Source organism: Onychostoma macrolepis, chromosome 14, assembly GCF_012432095.1.
Source record: "Onychostoma macrolepis isolate SWU-2019 chromosome 14, ASM1243209v1, whole genome shotgun sequence".
Classification (NCBI taxonomy): Eukaryota; Metazoa; Chordata; class Actinopteri; order Cypriniformes; family Cyprinidae; genus Onychostoma; species Onychostoma macrolepis.
In genome coordinates this window covers 6338009-6361929 of record NC_081168.1, presented here as the reverse complement: position 1 = coordinate 6361929, position 23921 = coordinate 6338009, and the positions used below count along the sequence as shown (strand labels likewise).

The 23921-nt window shown below is 35.9% G+C and overlaps 3 protein-coding genes across 3 annotated transcripts; 1 reads left to right on the top strand and 2 right to left on the bottom strand.

The window, feature by feature from the left end:
• On the bottom strand, positions 1-12667 carry acsl4a (acyl-CoA synthetase long chain family member 4a). The gene is made up of 15 exons (XM_058797901.1): positions 12525-12667; positions 8918-9421; positions 7620-7797; positions 7334-7443; positions 6326-6464; positions 5995-6145; positions 5119-5242; positions 4925-4996; positions 4700-4839; positions 4435-4604; positions 4227-4301; positions 3013-3204; positions 2764-2878; positions 2486-2643; positions 1-1698 (listed from the first exon to the last, which is right to left on the bottom strand). The coding sequence occupies exons 2-15, from the start codon at positions 9254-9256 to the stop codon at positions 1541-1543; spliced, it is 2121 nt and encodes a 706-aa protein (XP_058653884.1). The 5' UTR covers positions 9257-9421; positions 12525-12667; the 3' UTR covers positions 1-1540.
• Positions 12668-15549: 2882 nt separating this feature from the next.
• On the bottom strand, positions 15550-19102 carry pin4 (protein (peptidylprolyl cis/trans isomerase) NIMA-interacting, 4 (parvulin)). Its single transcript, XM_058798968.1, has 4 exons — positions 18870-19102; positions 18383-18453; positions 16428-16547; positions 15550-15884 (listed from the first exon to the last, which is right to left on the bottom strand). The coding sequence occupies exons 1-4, from the start codon at positions 18904-18906 to the stop codon at positions 15726-15728; spliced, it is 387 nt and encodes a 128-aa protein (XP_058654951.1). The 5' UTR covers positions 18907-19102; the 3' UTR covers positions 15550-15725.
• A 191-nt stretch (positions 19103-19293) lies between these two features.
• Positions 19294-23476, top strand: nek12 (NIMA-related kinase 12). Its single transcript, XM_058798967.1, has 4 exons — positions 19294-19673; positions 19795-21033; positions 21208-21408; positions 21782-23476. The coding sequence occupies exons 2-4, from the start codon at positions 19917-19919 to the stop codon at positions 21937-21939; spliced, it is 1476 nt and encodes a 491-aa protein (XP_058654950.1). The 5' UTR covers positions 19294-19673; positions 19795-19916; the 3' UTR covers positions 21940-23476.
• Positions 23477-23921: the final 445 nt, after the last annotated feature.

The following is a 23921-nucleotide window of genomic DNA, read 5'->3' as shown; positions in this document are numbered from 1 at the left end:
GTAGAAAATCGTTTTACTTGTCCTCGGCAAATAACATATACAGTGAACCACAATAAATAAGCATCATAGAACATTCTACAAGCGAATTCACAATTTCTCAATGCAAACATTTGACTGCTGTATAGTCGTGCTTGTGGTGGCTGGCTGGAACCCTGAGGGTTGTGGGGGGGGGAAAGAAACTGCTGAATTTGTTGGCTTAATGGCTATTCATTTAACAATGGCTAAAAATCCCTGACAAAAAGAATAGTGCAAATGACGAAATAATTATAAATAAAACACTTTCTAGATGAGACATTTGGTAATCCAAGAGATAAATTACAGTGCCTGTACAGATCACACTTCCTTAAAAAACGAAAATAAATTAAAATACAGAATACAACATTAACTGACTGAGAAGTGTTCCTCAATCTCAGAATTCATATTCTTGGTTTGGATTTCTAAACACACTTTGTTCCTTTTCAGCTTTATACATTAAATATTGAGGACCGTTTTAATGACATGTTACTAAATATATTAAAAGCCAGCAGAAGTGGAATTTGTGACAGACAAAAGAGCTTGTGACAATAAGACACCGTTAACAGTAAAATAAGTGGTTTGGAAAAAAATCTTACATGAAAAGATGATACAGATGCAATACAAACTTTACCTCTGGCATGAGAAGGAAAAACTATTCCTAAAAAATGTTCCCTTCATTTAAGTTTAGTCTAACCAATAGGTCAAATGAGCAATAAGCCACTTGCCAGTCATCTCAACCTGTCCTGAGTCAATCCATGAGCACTAGTAAATGTGTCAATTAGTATTCAAAACATTGTAATTCAGTGACATACATTTTCATAACCAAAAGAAAAAAAATCTCACAAGTATATAAAAAAACATGGTCTGTAACCATTATGAAGACTAACTCCTAATGCACTGCATGAATGAAGCACAGGAATCAAATTCTAATTTGCAGCCAATAGGGAGTCAACATTTAAAATAGTGACCAATCAGAAGGCACAGAAACATCACAATATATTACTTACGTCTACAAGGAGGTGGAGTTCTACAGTACAAAACTTCACCTCAGCTAGCGGTTTGTGTTCTCAAATTCTATTAAACCAAACAAGTGAACACTGTTACAAACAAAAGAATTTCACACGTTCAAGAGAAGAAAAAAAAAAAAGCGCAAGGTGAAGGCAGTATATCGCTGTTGTACGGATGAAAACCTTTTCACAAGAGAAATTAGTGGATGCTTTATGCTGGATAAGATAAATATCGTCCTTTACCCAACAGGTCTCAAGCTAATCAGCTACGACTTCAATTGTAAACTATTTCACAGCAGAGAGACTACAGAGCTCTGAATGAAAAGCCCACAAAGCTCAGGAATAAAAATACCCAGACCAACGGCTTATCAACATTGTTCGTCTTTGAAAATTTGTGCACATCACTAAGCAATGGGCAGTGGTGACAGTTGTGGCAAAAGGTGTTTAACATTTATTGATATACAGCAATGTTGCACGGCAAGGAGCTGATGAAGATGTCTTTGGCTGTGATAGTGGTCCTACTTGTGACCATACATTCTTTCGATGTCGTTGAGATAGTGGTTCTTCAGTTCTTTCCTCTTCAGTTTGAATGCGTCCGTCACCAGGCCTGTTTCAGGGGTCCAAGGCTCCGGGCTCAGATGGACCATAACTGGTATCTCAAAGCGCTGGAGTTTAACTAGAATGATGGGAAGACAATTAGAAGACATGTTCTGATTCCACATTTTATACAACACCATTTTCATGTACACTACTATGTATTTGACTAAAAATACAGTAAAAACGGTAATGAGAAATATTACAAAGTGCAAAGCTGAATTTTTAGCAGATCATCAGTCACATGATCTTCAGAAATCAATCTAATAAATTATTCAAAAAATTTGCTGCTCAGTAATAAACTTGTTTTTTAAAAATGAGTGAAAAAAAGATATAAAAATAAATAAAACAGACATTCTAAAAAATTAAAAACTATAATAGACTCTCAGTAATAGAGCTGCAAAACAAATTAATCACATTCAAAATAAAAGTTTGTTTACATACTATGTGTATGTACTGTGTATTTTTATTATGTATATATAAATCCAAACACATACATGTATATATACACTAAGGAAAAATGTGTTAGATTTATATATAACAAATGATAAACAAGTATAAATATATATACATATATTTTTAAAAAAATATATACGTGTATTTAAATACACACATAGTAAATATACACAGTATATACACACTTATTTTGAAAAAGATTAAATCGCGACCTCTACTCTGTAATATTAAAATAACACTTTGTTACATTATAAAAGTCTTTACTGCTACTTTTGATCAATTTAATGCATCCTCTATGAATATTTTTTATATATATAGATATAGATAGATAGTGAATGTTTTGATGCAGTGTCCACATTTTGAACTTTTACACCATATACCTTGCTGCTATAAATACTGTAAGTTATACTCACTTGAAGTTGCAACTTCTTTAATTTCTCTAAGAACTTCCCTTTCCATTACTGGGTGGTTGCAAATCTCTTCCCATGTTCCCTCAATGCCCTTCTGATTGGCAAGAGCTGTCAGCTTCTTTTGGTTAGGAACAATGAAGCTGATAACGTAGTTCTGGTCACTGGTGGGCAGAGAGAGAGAAAAGAGGTCTGTATACAGTACGTCTGCTGTTCTAAAGAGAGGACCCTTTGTTAGGGTCAGTAACATCCCATATGCGTCAAACAAAGCAGAGCATACGAACCTGTTTGCGTAAGCGCAGATGTTGTCAATGAGAGAGCAGTTCTTCAGAGCCGACTCAACTTTGCCTAAAGAGACATACTCCCCAGCTTGAAGTTTCACAAGGTCCTTCTTGCGATCTAGGCATTACATACAGTAGATGTGAATAATATAGATAACATAAATATATAATAATATAGATAACAAACATAAATATATGATTTTAACTAAAACAAGACAGTCGACTTCATTATGACGCTGAATCTAAACATACCGACAATCTGAAGACAGCCGTCAGGGTGCATCTCTCCTATATCACCAGTGCAGAACCACCGCTGGCCGTTCTCATCCACAAAGAAGTCCTCATTATTACAGCCTTCACTCCGGGAGTAGCCCATGGTCACATTAGGACCTCCGATGAGGATCTCACCGCGTGGATGAGGCTTGTCATGCTTCGTATAGCCACCTGAAGTATAAGGAGAATCACGACAGTTGTAACCATTTGAATAGTAACACCTTAAAAGGACATTTCTTACTCAACCTCATGTTGTTTCAAAATTGTATGCGGATATTTTTTCTTCCAAAGAACTGCACTAATTAGAAACTGAGTGAGAAAGAAATTTAACTGATTTCACTGATAATCTTTCCAACAGTGTTATTTTAGTATTATTTACAGTATATACTATTATAGTGTTTATTAATATTTTTAATTAGCTGTTATTTTTATATTTTCTGTTTTCATTTTAATAATGTTTTAGATTTTGTTCAGTTTTAGTAATTTTATTACTTCAGCTTGAGCATTTTATTTCAGTTATTGGCCAAGGCAACATTTCTAATTTTTCATTTAAGTTTCAAGTTTTTCCCATCCAAAATGTATTTTATTTTAGCTTAGCTTTATTTTAATGGACAAAACGATTTTTAATATTTTTTACCAACAATACCAACACTGCTTCCCTGAAGCTCACATGACACCAAACATGATGCTTTTGGTGTCATTGACGTCAACTTTTTATTATTATTATTATTTTTTTTTAAATCTAGACGCCACCAGATTACATTTACACATTTGGCAGAATCTTATATTAAATTAAGATACATTAGAAGTTCATGCATTCTCTTGGAATTGAACCTATGACCTTTGTGTTTCTGCGCCATGCTCTACTGTTTGAGCTACAGGAATGCCGATCTAAGTATTGGCAAAAGTGAAGAAAGACCGTTCCTCAAAGCAAACTTTCCTAATACTTTAGTAAGCTTGGTATATATAGTGCATGTCTTTAGTGTTTATTCTTGTCCAAGTTTAGAGACTGACAGCCATGGTGGTAAAAATATAATGCTGTTTTATGGCAAGAGCTTCAGAAATAGTTAAAAAAATAACAGCATCATAGTTTGGAAGAACATGAAAGTGAGTTTATAATGGCAGAATACAATATTTGGTGGATTACTTCTTTAAGGTATCTACAATAAGGAAAATTGGTAGTATTTACCAACCTTCTGCCCAGTCTTTGAGTTTGACCTCACAGCAGATCAGTGGAGCTCCAACTCGTCCTGTGCTATAGTCAGCAACTGCACAACATAAGATCATGTCATCATTACTGCACACTGAGATAAATATTTCCAAATAAGACTCTATAAGTAATATAAATAAACAGTGCAAGATAGGCTGGAAAAGATGTCCAGATGTAGCAGGACTCCTCACCCTCGGTTATAGTTCCCGCTCCACAGGTCTCAGTAAGACCGTAACCCTGACCAACAGGACAGCAGAAGCAGATGTTCATGAAGCGCTGAGTGGCGGGAGACAGAGGGGCTCCTCCGGACAGCATCATACGCACGTTTCCACCCAGCAGAGCTCTCACTTTCTTAAACAAACTGAACACATGAGGGAACAAAGGCGATTAAAACTCCAGACTCATTAACAAGAGCAAATGTGATTAAGCGAAGGCCTATTTTAAATTGCTTCTTACATATTGCACAGGGGCGCATCGTAACCCTTCTTGATCTGCTCAAGCTTGTAGTTGTAGGCCAGTTTGAACAGGGTTCTCTGCACGAAGCTCATCTCCTGCACTTTACTCATGACGTTCTTATTGATCCGATCCATTATTTCCTGACAGAGAAAATAGGAGTGTGAGATTTTAACATGATTGTTGCGAGTAAAACCAGGTGAAAACGTTTAGAGGAGTCAGACTTACAGGTACGGCGGCCATTAGAGTAGGTTTTAGCACGGTGCAGTCACCTTTACTTCCCTTCTTAATTTTGGTTGACTACAAAGCAAAAACAAGCCATTCAATCATCTGAGATTAACATCATTTCCTTATTTTGTAAAAACCTCATACATGTGTGTAAATGTGTGACTACATTTATCTGATAAATTGAGGTGCAGTACCTGATCAGAAAGTGTTTGTGGTGAGGAATAGCCGATCCTGCAGCCGTACGTCACACACGAGATCTCAGCCGTCATTTCCAGCACATGAGCAAGAGGAAGATAGGCAATATACGTATCCTTAGGTCTGTGGAGGCATACAGGCATATTAAAGCAAAACTAATAAGCATTTCAGTCAGGAACAGTTGCATTAATGGAAAGCAACAATCAAGTTCCAAAAGCAAAATCCCCATTTATATTTTCCACTGGTGAATTGATTTTTAGAAATAACTTTTAAACCATTAAAGACAGACCTACTGTGAGCTACAAGGTTGTTAATCAATGGTATATGCTTTTGTTGAAGACATCAGCCCATATTATTTCAACTTAATTTTCAATAATCATAATTTCCTGGTGAAAAACTACATTACTCATGACTTTGCAGAGAATCTCTTCTAATAAGGAATAGAAAATAAACAAATCAATCCAAACGAACTCTTTAAGCCCCACCCACTTCCAAGAAACACACAGTTATTTAATTATTATATATAATTAACTAACATCTTTAAATCAATGGTTTCATATTTCTCCATTGTTTTTTAATTTGCTTATATAATTGGCAATGCTTTATAGTTATTTCTCTCATTAAAGCTGTAAATACACATTCTTGTATCTTTTCGTCTGATTTTCAAATGCAGTTTTGCTTCAAATTAAGGTATAAAAAGTGCATAATATTGTGTTTCACCTCATAGCTAGTTGGTTTTGTTTTGGCTTATAACACTAAGATATTTGAAAAATCTGTATGGTTAAAGAAAATAAATGGGAAAACTATATTTAAAAAATTAAATCTGCTGAAAAACTAGGTGGCCACTGTGGCACCCTATTGATATTTATACACACCCCAATCCAGGTATCCTCTCGCACTGGCCTGCCATGCCCCCGATCAGGTTACTGTGAAAGATCATTACCCCTTTAGGTCTACCGGTGGAGCCGCTGGTGTACATAATAACAGCGAGGTCTGATGGGACGGGCTTCACTATGGGTCTGCTCACTGCAACACAAAGCGCACATTGTTTTCTCCTCTGGTGATAGAGATGAATCTATTACAGTGCAAATCTCTATTCAGATCAATATTGTATGGGTGAACTGTGGGTAAACTACAGGCAATCACTGAAGAGGTTAATTAGCATATAAATAAAATGTCAAGCGTAAAGTTGGTGCCCTTTCTTACAGTTTTCTGGCTTGGCTCCCAGCTCTTGCACAGAGTGCATGCTGTGGATCTGGATGCCTTGTGGATATCCCGCTGTGCTGATGCTCTTCCTGTCCACATAAATGATGTGCCTCAGATTGGGGATTTGTGGAAGAACACTCTGTAGGGGAATAAAAATTGTCATGGAAACAGAATATTTAATGAAAAATATAAATATTTCAAGTGGCAGGGCAAGTAAACCCAGGTGGCACCAGATGTCAAGTTAAACTTTGATTTGAAAATCTGATTGACATCAAAACCCAACATTGGATGGACGTTTAATTTTGGTTACTTAATACGATGACTTACAACCCATCTAATGATGTTATATATTAAAGCTGTGTGAAAGTTAACATTATGACATACCATCATGGCTAAATGCCGGTGTTTTGTCAATATGTTGCTGGCATGAATTTTGGTTACTTAGTACCACACCTTAAAAGCCAACAAAATATCAACATCAGCTTTTGACAGTATTCTGTCAAGTTGACATTGGCATTAGAACAGGTCGTGACATTGAATTTTGGTCACCAAAAGAGCATGGATTCAACCAAATATCAATGTCCGCTGGAAAAATTTGAACTACAGTACAGGGCCTGACTTGTTACTGTTATACCCTCTTCTTATAGAACATGACTGAATATAAAGACATGTGATTCAGTGAGTCAGATGTTATTTTGTTAACTGTTCTAACTGATTCAGTGAGTTCATTCAGTGATTCAAACTAATAACCCATGAGATCATGAGTCCTGTTTAAAAGCACTGGGAATTTGTTTGTTTGTTATAAGGACTACGCTGGTTTTATGAGTTCAGTTAGCAAAGAGAATGGAATTGAAAAACGTGCTAAATTGGCACTGATTCAATTGGACCCTGTCATTTTAACCCATTCGATTCAAAAATCAGCTTGAGTAATATACTGTTTTGCTGTGAATCTGTAATGACAGTAGTACAGGAAACACTGAAACTGTTACGTCGCTGTCTTTAGCTCACCTTCAGTGTGGTTTCCAGCAATTCCACGCTGGTGACCAAGTGTGTAGCTCCACACTCATTCAATCCGAAAGACACTGCCTCTTCTCCTAGAGTTGCATAAAATGTGACCACTACAAAAACCACATGAAACACAGATTAACAAAAGAAGATCAAGACAAACATTCACAGTACATCAATGCGTCATCACATTAAAGCATGAAGGGATAAAACCTATGACTCACTTGAAATCATTTTTCCTTAGGGGAAAAAAAGAGAAAATGAGAGCAAAAATAATTTGTTTCCTTACATGGGAAATTGCGTCTGAAGCAGGTCTGAGCCGTGATCATCCACTCTGCCCGTGTCTCACAGAAAATCGCGATGGTGCTTTTTGGCTGTTGGCCTAGTGCTGCCAGTCCACTCCCAAACTGACTGACCTGAGTGTCCATCTCCTCATAGGACAACCATTTATAATCGCCCAAAATTAACTGCCAAGACAAAACCATCAAACACCTTTATATTAAAAATTATCTCTCAACAAATGGTAATTTTGGCAATGTTCACCTTGCATTTGAATGTGACCCAAATGTTGGATGACAGTGTGAACAGCAAAATGAATACTGAATCTGACATTTTCAATTTATCTATTTTGCAATTCCCAATTATATATATATATATATATATATATATATATATATATATATATATAAAAATCAGATTTGTTTTCTGTTTTCTGATGTGACTTCACCATCGGGTAGGAATTTGTGTGATTTGTGTGTCAATATAACCCGATTTCTACAAATGATTTACTCTTGTTGTGAACCATAAATACAAGCCATGTTAAAATGTTAATTAAATTAAAGTGTAAAATATTAAAATGTTTTTTTAATATCACATAATAATAAATTGTGATATATAAATATTTATAAACTACCATTTATAACTGTATGAATATCTATAAATATAATGTTTAAATATAATGTTTAAATTATATATATATATATATAGGAAAATTCACTACGTTTGAAATGTTTTGGGGTCAGTAAAATTCATTTAGAAAGAAATGACTTTATTCAGCATGAATGCATTAAATTGATCAAACATCACAGTGAAGACAATTTTTTTTACATTATTCCAAAGGATTTCCATTTCAAATAAAGAAATAAAATGTTTCTTAAGCAGCAAATCGACATATTAGAATGATTTCTGAAAAATCATGTGACACTGAAGACTCAGTTTTGAATCACAGGAATAAAATTTATTTTAAAATATAATGAAATAGAAAACAGTTATTTCAATTTGTAATAATATTTCACTATTTTACTGTATTTTTTATTAAAGAAATGCTGATTTGGTGAGCATAAGAGACTTTTAAGAAACAAAAAAAAAAATACAACCCCAAACCTTTAAACAGTAGTGTACATTTTTAAATAAGATAGGCCAGTTTAGGAGAGTCGCTTGTTTAGACCAGCATTTGATATGAGCTAACTAAAAAGATCATGTGAACAACCTCACTAAATAAATTGATTTAGAGCAGAAAATTAAAATGAGGCACTTTGGCTTGCATTGTGACCATAGCCTAACAGAATATGTCAGAGGAGGACGTACCTTTTTGAAGACCTTCCCACTCGGCTGAGTCTCATTTTCTTTGCTCAGAACTTCTCTGGTTCCTAGGCAGTCCGCTTTACCAAAACGCTCCACCGCATTATCAAATAGCTTATCAAGGGTGTCTTTTCCAGCGAGGTCCTCCGTGACCAGGGAGTCGAAGCGATCCACGGAACGATACGGCCCATCAGCCTGACCGGTGGTTGACTTAGATTTGAGCCTCTTTGCCAGGGCTTTCTTTTTCTGAGCTCCAGTCAGGAAGTACCATGGTAGAAAACTCAAGAGCGAGTAGAGCCACACTACTACGTGTACTGGGAACAAGAGAACGGTACTCGGGTCCATGTTCAGACGCACGTCTGCTGAGAAGCTGAAGGGGACTGAAAGATGAAGGGATCAGGCCAAGCCTGATAGAGAGCAAGTTTATTGCCCTGTGTCCTACTAAGGATCCCAGATCAAAGTTCAGACAGATTAGCGAATTGTCTGATATGTAGCTCCAAAATGCGCAACCTGATGAGAATGACAGTAACAAATAAAGGAAATGCATGTTATTCAAGTGTACTCAACTGAAACACAGCCCTACCAGACATTTCTATGAGAAAATCGAGTTTTGAGGCTTCAAGCGGAACATTTTTTATTCATTCAGCTGCTTTAATGAGACAAGCGAGACTTATTAGAGGACGTGGTCACATGCGCTGCACAAAAAGACACATTCCAGGCCAGTGAACAGTGTCTCTCCGGTTCTCATTTAACGACTAGTATGAAGTCACAAAGATCCTGCGGAGGCTGCCCTAGCCTAAAGACAGGGTGGATTCACGAATGCATGACATTAAAGCACACAGTTACCAAACATCTATTAATGTTTGTACAGATGAAACTTGATACATTTGTTTTATCCAATGTTCCAGTTGCTGTTACAGCATGGCAGCAATGCCAAGGCCATGGGTTAGATTTCAAGGAAACATCCAAAACAATTCAAACAAATCTGTTTTGTTGATTTTAGCAGAAACACTTTATCTCCGTCATTAGCCACGTAAGTGAACTCTGGATTAAGATAACTTCATCTCAGGAGTCATGCAGATAAGGTCATCTCTTGATCACATGACTGGTGTCAGATTAAGGAAGTAGAAATGAGTTGCTCATATATGGAACAGAAACAACATCACCTTAATACTACTGTTACAACCTGTACACAAAATTTACATAACTTTGCATCGTCCTGTTACATTGCTGCCGAGCTGGGAATTGTCTATGAAATTAGATCCCTCGAAACACAAGTCCTTACTGACGGCGAAGACAAGCGTGACCAGCTGCAGGGGCTAGTATGAGTATGAGCTAATGGCAAAAGGTTAATGTAAGATACTCCACTGACTCAGCAAGACACTCAATAACAGCAGATAACCAAAGCTGTTTTACTATGGCAGTTAAGCGCTTTCCTGTTTGTTTAAACTGACAACATTTTGGATCAGAGATCAAGTCCTGGTGAAATGGCGTGTGATGTTGACACAATCCACAGCCTGATATACTGCTCATGGCTTGGGCAAAACAAATGTCTGCTATTCTAATATAAGGAAGACCACCTACACTGTGGAAAAAAAAAAAAAAAAAAAATGTTGAGCGAACTTAAAAAAAAACTTTTTTTACACCAGCTTCAGCAGATTTTTGAGTTTGCTCAACTTATTTTTGTGGGAGATTCTCAAATTTGTGTTGTATAAACTTAAAACGACAAGTTGAGAAAACTCAAACATCTGCTGAAGCTTGTTACCTTAAAATTTGAAGTTGGCTCAACTTTTTTTTTTTTTTTTTTTTTACAGTGTACTAGTCAACCAGTATGTATGTATTTTTATTTTATTTTTTTGTGGTCAGTCCTGATAAATGGTCAATATTTACATTGTCTAAATAAAAATACTAAAAACTACTTTTTTGCAATTTGCTAAATATTACATTTAAAAATATTTCTATATTATAAATGTAAGAAAGACCAACTTTACTGGGCAATGCTGATAACAATATAATGTATATTAGGGATGCACCAATATTAACAATCTGGCAAATAACGATAAGCCATATTTATTTTAATGTTATGGCAAATAACCAATAAGCTATCGATATTAATTTCAAACTCAGAACTTTTTTGTCTTCAAAAAAAAAAAAAAAAAAATCAACTAAAGCTTAAATACTATAAATGGATTTAAACATCACTATTATAAAACACACACACAAATGTATATATATATTCATTTGCTAAATATTTACATTTAATTTACATTTTTCAGTCATTAAAAAAAAAAAACTTTACTCTTGCCATCATCTAACGTTCACATAATAGTTCATCAATATGTAAAAACAGCAGGGAAAAAAGTTAGTGTCTACAATTAAATAGTCAATAATTAAACATTCACATACCTTCACACTGGGAGTATCGAATTAACTAAAGCTCTACCCTTGCTCAACCCAAGTTAATTACATGACCTAATAACAAATTTACTTACGAAGAAACAAATGTTGATGCTGACTGATGCAATTTTTTAATCTGCCCTAATGAGCTGAAACCTGTACAAAGGTTATACTCAATGTGAACCCTACAGCCTGGTGAGAGTGGTCAGTGAGCAGAGACAGCCAATGATATCAATCCCTCCGGCTCACCCCACTCACGGACACTGACCAGATCTTCAACAGGTGGACAGGAACAGAATGATTGGATCTTGAATCTGATCCCATTATCTTTATCATCATCATCTTTTACAAACCGACCTCTGTTTACTTGAAGGACACCTTATAACAAGTTGACCTGAATGTACACTTTCAAAGTACACATCAATACTGCCGTTGAGTGGCGGTGATTACTACGTTACAACTATACAAATATTGGCATAATACAGTGAGGATGTCATGTCAACTCCACTTTTCAAAGTGTAACTTTCTGTAAACATTTAGTTTAAAACGATTTAACGCTCGGATAAAGTAAGAAATATCATAAAACATACATAGTTTTCGATAATAAGGTTTTCCGACCTCTAAGATATGTAGAATATATCTGCTTCAATTTTGGGCGCGATCACAGGATGTTCAAAACACCGTTCTAGAATCTGAGACGCAGCTGACGTTACAAGTGTTCTGTACATCACCGTGGAAACGGCTCGTTTTAATAAATGGAACGCGACTGATTTTTGATTAATGGAATCCGCTAAAGCTCTTTTATTCCGCCTATTCTAGTCTTTTGAATGTGATGAAGAAGGTGATGATGATGATGGCGCTCTTTGTCGGATGTGAAACGTCAAACGCAGCATCATCATCATGAGGGATGCCAAGACATGCTTTTCCATCACCTAGCCTCATATTGAATCGTCATGTATTAAAACACCATTTACACACTTTAATCTTCATTCAGACCCAGTAAGGACGTGTAATATTCAGATTCGATGAAACAACCCGTCGTTAGCAAGCTAGCGTTCCCTTTCTCGCTTTCAGCCATCTGTAAAGTTGTCGCAGTAAACACGAAAAAAATGAAAAAAGAACCCCCTCGTTAAGTATTACTGAGGTGTTAAGACTATAGGAGTAGCTGGCTAGAAAATGATACCGGTTAAATCTTACCGGCGTTTAGTTGTCTTACCTTCAGAGCCGGTTTGTATGTTTCAGTCTCTCTCGCTGCCAAGCGCAATGACCGACAGTTACCTCCGGCGCGTGCTGTTGCACCCGGAAATATTGCGTCATCTGACTCCATATTTTTCAGCCAATAAGGTCTAGACAATGAGGGAAAGCGCATCATTGACTTCCTGCTGCTGCTGCTGGTGCACTTCAGGTCACGGCTATAATTGTTCTAGTGTTAATATTATTAATAATACACTTTAAAAGACACATTTCTTGTTCTGTAGTTTCACAAGCAAATAATCGTAAAATCCAAATCATATTCTAGACTTTAGGCAGTGAAGTATGAGAAAGTATTGTTAGTGTTACAAGATAATATGATGTAAGATTCAGGATGTAATATTAACATATTATTCTAGTTCTGTAGTTAAAAAAAATAAATAAATAAGACTTATGTTGCATATGGAAAGCATCGAAGGCTTTAGGCCAGTAGCGTTAACGTTCACAGTGATGAAATCACTGGAATGTATTGTGACAGAGAAGTTGAGGGAGAATGTATTGCATAAATTAGATCCTTATCAATTTGCGTATAAAGAAAACAGGAGTAGGCTACAGAAGATGCTTTGAATATTATGATGCACTTTGTTTTAAAGCACCTTGAAAATCCTGTAGCTTATCTTAGAGTGATGTTTATGGATCTGAGTTCAGCGTTTAATACTCTACTTCCAGATATTGTGTCATTTAAGTTAAAACAGATGAAAGTTAACCCTAGATAATTAAATGGTATTATGCATTTCTAACTGGATGACAACAGCAAGTGAAAATTAATTCAACTTTCTCTGATACATTGGTCATAAGGCTGTTTAAGTTCCCCCCTCCTTTTTACATTATATACGAATTATATACTTTTTGCGAAGGCTCAGGGTTTATGGGGTGGACAAAAGTATCATGTTACTGTTTTACAGATCAATTATTGAATCGATAATATGTTATGGTTTTACAAATTGGTTTGGCAATTTGACTGTTAAACTTAGGTCACAACTTCAAAATGTGGTTAGAAGAGCTGGAAAAATAATTGGTATCATGTCCCCATTTTCTCTTCAGGACATTTTTGAGAGGTCTGTTAGGAAGCAGAGTCTTAAAATTATTGGTGACCCAAGCCATATTCTCTATAAGGAGTATGAGCTTTTGCCATTGGGCAGGAGATATACAGGTGCATCTCAAATTAGAATGTCGTGGAAAAGTTAATTTATTTCAGTAATTCAACTCAAATTGTGAAACTCGTGTATTAAATAAATTCAATGCGCACAGACTGAAGTAGTTTAAGTCTTTGGTTCTTTTAATTGTGATGATTTTGGCTCACATTTAACAAAAACCCACCAATTCACTATCTCAACAAATTAGAATATGGTGACATGCCAATCAGCTAATCAACTCAAAACACCTGCAAAGGTTTCCTGAGCCTTCAAAATGGTCTCTCAGTTTGGTTCACTAGGCTACACAATCATGGGGAAGACTGCTGATCTGACAGTTGTCCAGAAGACAATCATTGACACCCTTCACAAGGAGGGTAAGCCACAAACATCCATTGCCAAAGAAGCTGGCTGTTCACAGAGTGCTGTATCCAAGCATGTTAACAGAAAGTTGAGTGGAAGGAAAAAGTGTGGAAGAAAAAGATGCACAACCAACCGAGAGAACCTTATGAGGATTGTCAAGCAAAATCGATTCAAGAATTTGGGTGAACTTCACAAGGAATGGACTGAGGCTGGGGTCAAGGCATCAAGAGCCACCACTCCTGAACCACAGACAACGTCAGAGGTGTCTTACCTGGGCTAAGGAGAAGAAGAACTGGACTGTTGCCCAGTGGTCCAAAGTCCTCTTTTCAGATGAGAGCAAGTTTTGTATTTCATTTGGAAACCAAGGTCCTAGAGTCTGGAGGAAGGGTGGAGAAGCTCATAGCCCAAGTTGCTTGAAGTCCAGTGTTAAGTTTCCACAGTCTGATGATTTGGGGTGCAATGTCATCTGCTGGTGTTGGTCCATTGTGTTTTTTGAAAACCAAAGTCACTGCACCCGTTTACCAAGAAATTTTGGAGAACTTAATGCTTCCTTCTGCTGACCAGCTTTTTAAAGATGCTGATTTCATTTTCCAGCAGGATTTGGCACCTGCCCACACTGCCAAAAGCACCAAAAGTTGGTTAAATGACCATGGTGTTGGTGTGCTTGACTGGCCAGCAAACTCACCAGACCTGAACCCCAAAGAGAATCTATGGAGTATTGTCAAGAGGAAAATGAGAGACACCAGACCCAACAATGCAGATGAGCTGAAGGCCACTGTCAAAGAAACCTGGGCTTCCATACCACCTCAGCAGTGCCACAAACTGATCACCTCCATGCCACGCCGTATTGAGGCAGTAATTAAAGCAAAAGGAGCCCCTACCAAGTATTGAGTACATATACAGTAAATGAACATACTTTCCAGAAGGCCAACAATTCACTAAAAATTTTTTTTTTTTATTGGTCTCATGAAGTATTCTAATTTGTTGAGATAGTGAATTGGTGGGTTTTTGTTAAATGTGAGCCAAAATCATCACAATTAAAAGAACCAAAGACTTAAACTACTTCAGTCTGTGTGCACTGAATTTATTTAATACACGAGTTTCACAATTTGAGTTGAATTACTGAAATAAATGAACTTTTCCACGACATTCTAATTTATTGAGATGCAACTGTAGGGTTCCAATCTGTAAGCTGAATAGATACAAATTTTCTCTAATTCCATTATTTGTCAAGTTATTGAATAAGTGATCGAAATTGTTGTGTGGATGAGGGTAATGTGATGAGTAACATGTAATGTTGGTGAATTATTAGGAGCGATGTTTTTTTTTTTTGTGGGGGTTATTGAATAATTGTATTGTTGCATGTTTGATCTGCTCTCCCGATTGCCCAAGACAAATTTCTCCTAATGGAGACAATAAAAAGAAGAACTTGAAGGCTTACTAGAAGTATGATGTTACAACTAAATTTATGAAAAACCACACCCAACACTGAGACAAATTCATCAAAACAGTTTGCTCATTAAGATCAGTTTTTATTGGCTGCTATTTACATGGTGATATTAAAAAAACAAAACAATCTTTCATGACTGCAAAAAGTTGCTATGTTGTAAATGCTGTGTTGTAGATTAACCAAAATTAATTTTACCATAACATGAAGCTGTTCAGTCCATTTATTTTTTGCCTTCAACCATGATGATGTGATAACCAAACTTTGTTTTCACAGGAGGATCAGTGTATACAGGTTTGTCCATAGTGCTGATGGCTAGTGCAAACGCTGCATCCTGAAATGGTCCCACCATTGATCCTCTTGTCATCCAGCCAAGGTCACCCTGTATGCAAATCACAACTTTAAAACTACACAAGCCAATGTTAAGGTTGTCTTGATACTTTAAAAAAAAAAGCATAATTTGAATAACAAATTACTGAATGAGTAGTACTAAAACATACTTTAATCAAAACTGTTAAAGTAAAAGTATATGCAGCTCTAAAGGCACTAGGCAACAGCTTTTCCCAGGTGAATTAGATTTCTACCTCAGTGCACAATTCAAATGATAATGTACTGATAAACACTTCTTATAATTTATTTATTATTATTACAAACATATATTCTTTTATATAACTTATTTTAAACCAAAATGTTACAGAAAGGCTATAGGTTAGTGTTATTGAAATTCCCTAGAATAATATGGGTTCAGTATTCTATGCAAAGTAGACTCTGAGGGATTTTCCAGCATGGATAGTGCATTGAATGCCATCTGCTGGTAAAAAACAAATAGTACCTATAGGAATATGGGATTTTTTTAAAACTCAACATCATGCAAGTCACATTACTGCTACTAATCCACTGTTTTTATACATGAAAAATGTCTTACTCCTTGTCTGGCTTTGTCCTCACTGTATTGTGCTGCCACCTCACTGAAGCGCATGCCAGACTTGAGCTTCTCCATCGCTTCCATACACTTACCATGCTTTTCACACAGAATATGCCGAACCTATCGGAAAATAGGCCAAAAAAGGAGTGATACGTAATCAGCAAAAATGTTTAACATGGTGGTTTGAAAGTGACAATGTGACTTCACATCATTAATTTAAAAGTGCTTGAGATTTCTTTGAACAGTACAATCATTTGCATATTGTACTATATGAAAAATTACGCAACAAGATGATCAATTTAAAGCAAAAATAGAAAGTGCCAATCAGAGGTGGAAAGAGTATGAAAATATTTTAGTACCATTACATTAATTAAATTTTACTTAAGTACAAGTAAAAGTACCAGTCTAAAAATCTACTCAAGTAAAAGTAAAAAGTAGCTAATTTAAAAATAACTCAGAGTAAAAATTACTTGTTAACAGTGGGTGTCAAACTCAGTTCCTGGAGGGCCACAGCCCTACACAGTATAGATATAACCCTAATTAAATACATCTGATCCAGCTAATCTAATCTATATGTAATCATGCTAATTTTTGCAGAAAAACGGCACTCTTCGTGTGATATTGATTTACTATATGAAATAATATAAATATTCCGTGATCATTTTAAATGCATTTTAACACACTGAATCACGCAGTGAAAGAACGCACTCTAAATGCGCGCGCACTGGTCTACTAGACTTCAAGGCACTCTGTAGGAGTGTTTTGTTTGGTTTTTGGCTAAATGTCAATGCACATCGTTAGAACAACAATTACGATATTATCGCAGACGATATATCGTATACCCTTGCACCACTGTCTTTTTGGCTAATTTGTGCAAAACCTTTTGCTAAACTGCCAAAGCTTCATTTTAACCACCAATGCAATGATGCAAGTATTTATACTTACCTCTACATGCTTGCGAAGGGCTGATGTCGATATTTATAAGCTGCTAGTTTGGTCTCCCTAGGCAAACAGCTTACACTGCATAATAGTGCATAAACATGGCCAGGGGTTCACTTCATTTCCTTCGAGTTCAACTTCAGCAGAATACGACGGGGTTTGGTTTTCAGCTGGGTTTGCACCATTAACGCCTGTCTTGTCCGTCTTTGTCTTTTTCTGATTTTAGCGCCAGTTTGTTCTCCTGCCCTTTATTTACTGCATTAGTTTCAGGAGCGATTTTTTATTTATTTTTATTTTTACTCAGTAATTAATGTGTTTTAAAATGTAGCAGTACAATACTTCAAACAAAATATACTTAAGTAAAAGTAAAATTACAGATTTTAAAAATTACTTTAAAAAGTAGAAGTACACAAAAAAGCTACTCAATTACAGTAACGCGAGTAAATGTAATTCGTTACTTTCCACCTCTGGTGCCAATACAGGCTGTTAAAATGTAAAAATGTTAGTCTAATTTCATGTATCAATATGATGCATATTATATAAACCTTCATAAATGAACATTTAAACATCTCTAAACAGTTATATGAATAAATTTGTCAAGGTAGTTCATAAGTAATTTAATATTCATATTATCACAAAAATGTATATTCATGAACTTAGAATCAATGAAGTTAATGTTATTCAAAGAATTTTAAATGCCGTAACAGTATACAATATATAACAGTACATAACCGTATACCAGTGGGTTTTTTCCCAATCATTCCGTCACTACTATAATTTAATTACAATTTTGAATTAGTTTTTATTTTCATGCTTTCATTTTTGGTTTTAGTCATTTTGATTATTTGATATTTTTTTAATAGGTTTGATATAGTTTTTATTTATTATTTTTATTTTGTGTTTTAGTTATTTTAATACATCAAGCAAAACATATATATACACATTCAGTTAAAATTTACAGTATTTGTAAGTAACATTTTTTATGCAGATACAGAATACAGTATAGAGATGTTTACCTTTACAGCTGTACCTCCTTTCTGAGCCTTCTCCTTCTTATCACTGTCTCCACTGCCTGAAGCAGCTGCCCCTGTCCAAATACAAATGTATGTTAGCATCTTAAAAGTACAACGATGCAACTAAGATAATACCTATCCATTTGTATGTAGCTACACTTGATATATTAAGCATTTTGGAATAACCATATTAAGCGAATCACACATTTGGCCACATTTCTCAAGCATTTAACAATTTAACACATTTAGTTAAGATACAATAGCCCGAAATATTTCATTAACACTAGCTGGTCTTGTGAAAAACGAAACAAAATCGACAGAAGTACAGCCGAGTGTAACAATGTTTACAATCCGTTAGCCACACACACTGCAAGCTAGCTAGCATATCAGCATAAATATTAATGCAACAATCAAATTATATGCTATAAATTTAAGATATGGAGTCATTTGTTAGATTTTGTTCATGCACCATCACATATGTGTTGTTTACCTTTAGCACCTTTGCCACCCTTTCCTTTTGGTGGCATGTTTTATCTCCTCGTGTCGGATGTGTGTTTCCTTTTAAACCTTAGCTAGCACACACGAGCTAGTAGTAACTCACAGATTCCCACGCGTTTAGACTGAAAATTTCACGGCAGCTTCTTTCAGCCAACAGTTTTACTGTGTACGTTATTTCAGTCTGTGTCGAGTGGTAAACGACACATGCAAATACAACAATTGGGCCAATGCAAAGAAATTATACTATAGTTTAAATGTATAACTTTGCGCATATGTGAGTGGAAAGGACGCGATTGAGTACACTGAAGAGACACGAACAGTTTTCGGTATTTTCACTCCAGTGACAATCGATTTTTTTATGCCGATGACCAACAGATGGGTTAATATTTTTTTATTTATTATTATTATTATTGAATTTTAAATAAAACAGATTATGATAGTTCTGCGCAAATGTGCCCAGCGAGGATGCTCGTGAACAACCCCACACCACAGACCCTCATGATGACCGTCCCTCTTATGTAGCCTACTTTTTTTTTGTGTGGAAAATATCTATTTAATTGCAAAAAAGAGAAAGAAATCATTCAAATGTTCGATATTAAGCACGTAATTCGTCTTTAGGCAGCTATTGTTGGGAACGAATCAGATTCCCGTTTGTTGAGAAGCAGCTGTTGCCATAGTAACATAAAGACAACACAGCCGCCGCCTTCTCTTGACACAACGGCTGGCAACGACGCGTTATCTTAAAAAAATACATAAATTACACTAGTTTTTGTCAATAAGACAAGATGACTCACAGGTAATAAAGATTTTAAAGATGTTTGTTTTCCAAAACGTTTGTTTCACCTTTCAGTTTACAAGTAGATTTACTGAAGGCTCATATAATAACTCTTTGCCTACATATCTGGTGTTTTCTTTAGACAGACCATTTCTTATCCAGAAGATAAGTGGCCATAGTCATATCCAGCTCTCAACGGGACAAATGAAATGTTCCTGCGACCAGCAAATGAATAAAGAAGATGTTTAGTGAGTTGATAGTGTCATGGAGAAATATGATAAAGTCCTGACTCTTGGCAGAGGAGGAGCAGGTGTTGTGATGTTAATGAAACATGTCGATACAAAGAAATTATGTGCAGTCAAGAGAATACATGTGGACAGTTCCCGAAAAACAAAGACCAAAGATGTTGTGTTGCAAGAGGCTGATATTCTCAGGAGCTTGAAGCATCCTCATATTATAACATGGATTGACACTTTCTTTGACACGACTAATGAGCATATTTATATTGTTATGGATTATTGTGATGGTGGAACACTGGACGACCACATTAAAGAGCAGAAGAGTGGCGAATACTTTGCAGAATGCAAAATTATGGACTGGTTTGTGCAAGTAGTCATGGCCGTCAGTTATATCCACTCAGAAAAGATCCTTCACAGAGATATCAAGCCTTCCAACGTGCTGTTAACCAAGAGAGGTGTGATAAAGCTTGGAGATTTTGGAATATCAAAGATTATGAACCACACACTCGATATGGCCTCCACTTGTGTGGGAACCCCTAGCTATCTGAGTCCTGAACTCTGTCAGGATGTCCCATACAGCACCAAATCTGACATATGGGCTGTTGGCTGCCTGCTATATGAGCTTTGTGCCCTCAAACCAGCTTTTGAAGCTAAAAATCTCCTGAGTCTGTTTTACAAGATAATAAAAGGAGAGTACATCAAGATCCCCCAGAGATATTCAGAAGACCTTCACACATTAATCGAGAAAATGCTGTCCTTGGTTCCTGAGAATAGGCCGAGTGCGAGCAGCATACTTAGCGTGACCTATATGCAAGAACATCTGGGAAACTTCATCTCGCATCAGGAGAAGGAACTTACAAAGGTGAATGCTGAATCCAGACCTCAAACAAAAGACGATTTTAATGGAGAAATGGCATTTGTGGAAATCAGAACAGATAGTGCCTCAGCCGTCTCTGACAAGACGCTCCAAACAGAGACATCACGCAGTGCTGAGGAGGAAGTGGCCCATGAAGGAACAGAGTCTGATTATTCAGAGGACTTTGACGAACATGATAGCTATCCCTCCTCAGAGGATGTTTCGAGGGAAGATGTGTCCTCCAGCCTTGCCAATGTGGCTGAAGAGGCTTTTGAGGAATCTAGTGGTAGGAGTGTGCTGTAATCATATTAATATTTTCCATTGTTTTATTATTATTTTGAGTTATATCTCCAAGGCAACAGGCGTAGGCTGATGGTGATCTAAGAATGATTTCATATTTTTCCTGGCTTTTCCAACACCTTTGAGGACTCTCTACATGTATGTTTTTCTCTTTTGACAGTTGTGTCTGAAGATGAAGACATCTCTGACTATCCAGATGACTTTGAAGAAGCTGAGGATGATGACCTGGCTGAAGTGGTCAGCTACGCCAGAGATGCCATTAACTGTGTTTCAGAGAATGACGCGTTTGATGTGGAACTGGAGCTCAAAGATGCAGGCGGTTTCTCTGTCACAATGAAAGTGTTAAAAGGGAAATACATGGGTAAACATGCACATTTTTACATTTTAAGTAGATTATTTTTCTTTATTCACTTGATTGTGTTGTTTTTTCCTCCTTGTCTCTTAATTGTATTTTACTTCAATGATGAATTTAACATATTTAGTTTTAAGTCAAATGAGATCGTTACATAATTATATCAAGGTTGCAGTGGTACATGTAATGATTATCATTGGTTCAGAGCATTTAAAATAACTCAAATAATTGAAAAATGTCACATAGACTTTGTCTTGCGTCATATGAATCTTAGTACATCTGCAGATATCAGAATAATTCTGGGTACTGTTTGCAACACATCTGGTTCTCAGAGTGTCTCTGCATACTCAAGTAAATGCTTTTCTGCTTTCTGGATTTATAGAAGATGTTGGCGTCTCGGTCTATGAGGAAATCAGCGGGCACTTTCTAAATGGCCTCACGCCAGAGGACCTGGAGCCACAATTCCAGCACATGATCGGGACAGACCATCTGGAGACCTGCTACCTCATTTTCAACCTTGACCAAGAGACCACATGCTGAATCATGTCTGTTCAATTTAGAGAAAGTAGTTTCTAATGATTCTCTAATGGTGAACCTCAGCAAGTGCTGGAATTAGAGTATATTAAATACAGCGTTTTGTAATATATGTAATCATACATTAATTATAATTAATATTTTGAAATAGTGAGGTCTTGTAGATATTTAACATCAAGAAAATGGAACGCTTGCACTAACAATTCAGTACTTCTTTGAAAATGTTACCTTGTTTAAACAGTAGGTGGCACTCTACAGTAAGAAATTGTGTAGTCTTGCTTTAACATACCAATCCAAAAAATGAGGATATCATAGTCTCCCATCTTGACACTATTAGTCACATTCACAGGGACTGAAGTATAAAACTGCTGGATTTTAAATTTACTATATAGTGAAACCAGAAATTCATTATATCAGTGGCGCCCAGTCAACTATTTTTTCAAGTGATTTAACCTATTTTTTCTGCCCAGGCTGAGAAATGATCTCTTAACATATCCGTTAAACAATGCTTGTAAATGAAAAAGTAGTGGAGAATATCATGTGAACATTTCCTGCTGTGATTTCACTGCACTATTGCAATGTAAAACAGAAGACATTTGCTGAATTTGTAAATTTATGGGCCACAGCTGCAGTTGTTTTCCACTTAAGGCGTTTTCCCTTAAACTTGTCCAAATTATTCCAATAGGGAATTAGTCAGTGTGATCGAGAAACTGCCATGTGTAACTGTCTGAATGACCCTGTATTGTATTTCTTTTAAGAATGTTCACAATCTGCCTTTAGAGGAAAGTGTGTTATCAAGCCAGCGTTAGCATGGGAAAGCTGCATCAATTTTTTTTGCCAGTATAAGATGACATAGATGTCCTCACATAATGAGGTTTTGGCTGTAGATGATCTTCGCATTTTGTTTTAATATCTCTATAAATGAAAAAACTAAATTGTATTCATTACACTTAGAGACAGACTCTCAAAATTGGATCAGTCCCAGGTAGGGTCTGTTTTCTGTTTACAAACTTAAAAAACTTAGGTTAACTGCTGTAAAGAAAAACAACTCAGAACATTAAAAATGTAAAGTCATTCCCACAAAATACATTTATTTTTCATGTTATGTCCTGGAAAGAGTAAAACACGGCCTGAGGAGTCATTCAGGATAGAGCTTTAAAAATTTTTCCATAAGCCCGATGGATTGCAGTGTGTTTCTTTATTTATCTGTCTATGCATTTGTATGAGTGGATGAAAGACCAGAATAGATGCAGACAGGCCTGAGACCGCTTTGAGTAGCAATCACCTCTGTGCCTTGTCACTTTAAAACCTGTCAATATTTCATCCATAGTAAAACTAGGGACTGGAAGAGCTTGTCACTTGTGTCTTCAGGGCTTTGTACTAAGTTTGATGCATTATTGATTGATTGCTGCATGAGTGCTCCACCCTTCAGCTCAAATGCGCTTTCTTCTTGCTTTTTTTGTTTGCATATTATTCAAAAATGAGGCTAGGGTCCTAATTAAGAGTCTTTCTTTGTTTTCGAGTTGGAGTTTGTGACACGCATCATTAGAAAGAAAATAAAAAAGTTTCTGAAAAATGACAAGTTGATATTTTCTTTATTCACTCGTTGTGTTGTTGTTTTCCTTGGTGTGTCCTAATTATATTTTTTTACTTGATGAATTTAGCAACCTTGTTGAATTCAAATGTAGTGTTAATAGTCAAATAAGATTGGTACATGTTGCTATCAAGGTTGCAGTGCATATTACTAAATTAATATTTGGAGAGCATGTAAACACTCCAGTTTTTATTGTATTAAAGCATTCAAAAGAATTAGAATAAAAGTTCAATAGGAATAATTGCTTTTTTCCCTGAATTTGATTAACTGTGTTAATATATATATATATAGATAGATAGATAGATAGATAGATAGATAGATAGAATATCTTAGAAATTTACATTTTTTTAAATTATGTAATATCAGTATCAAGATATTATATACATAATTTAAA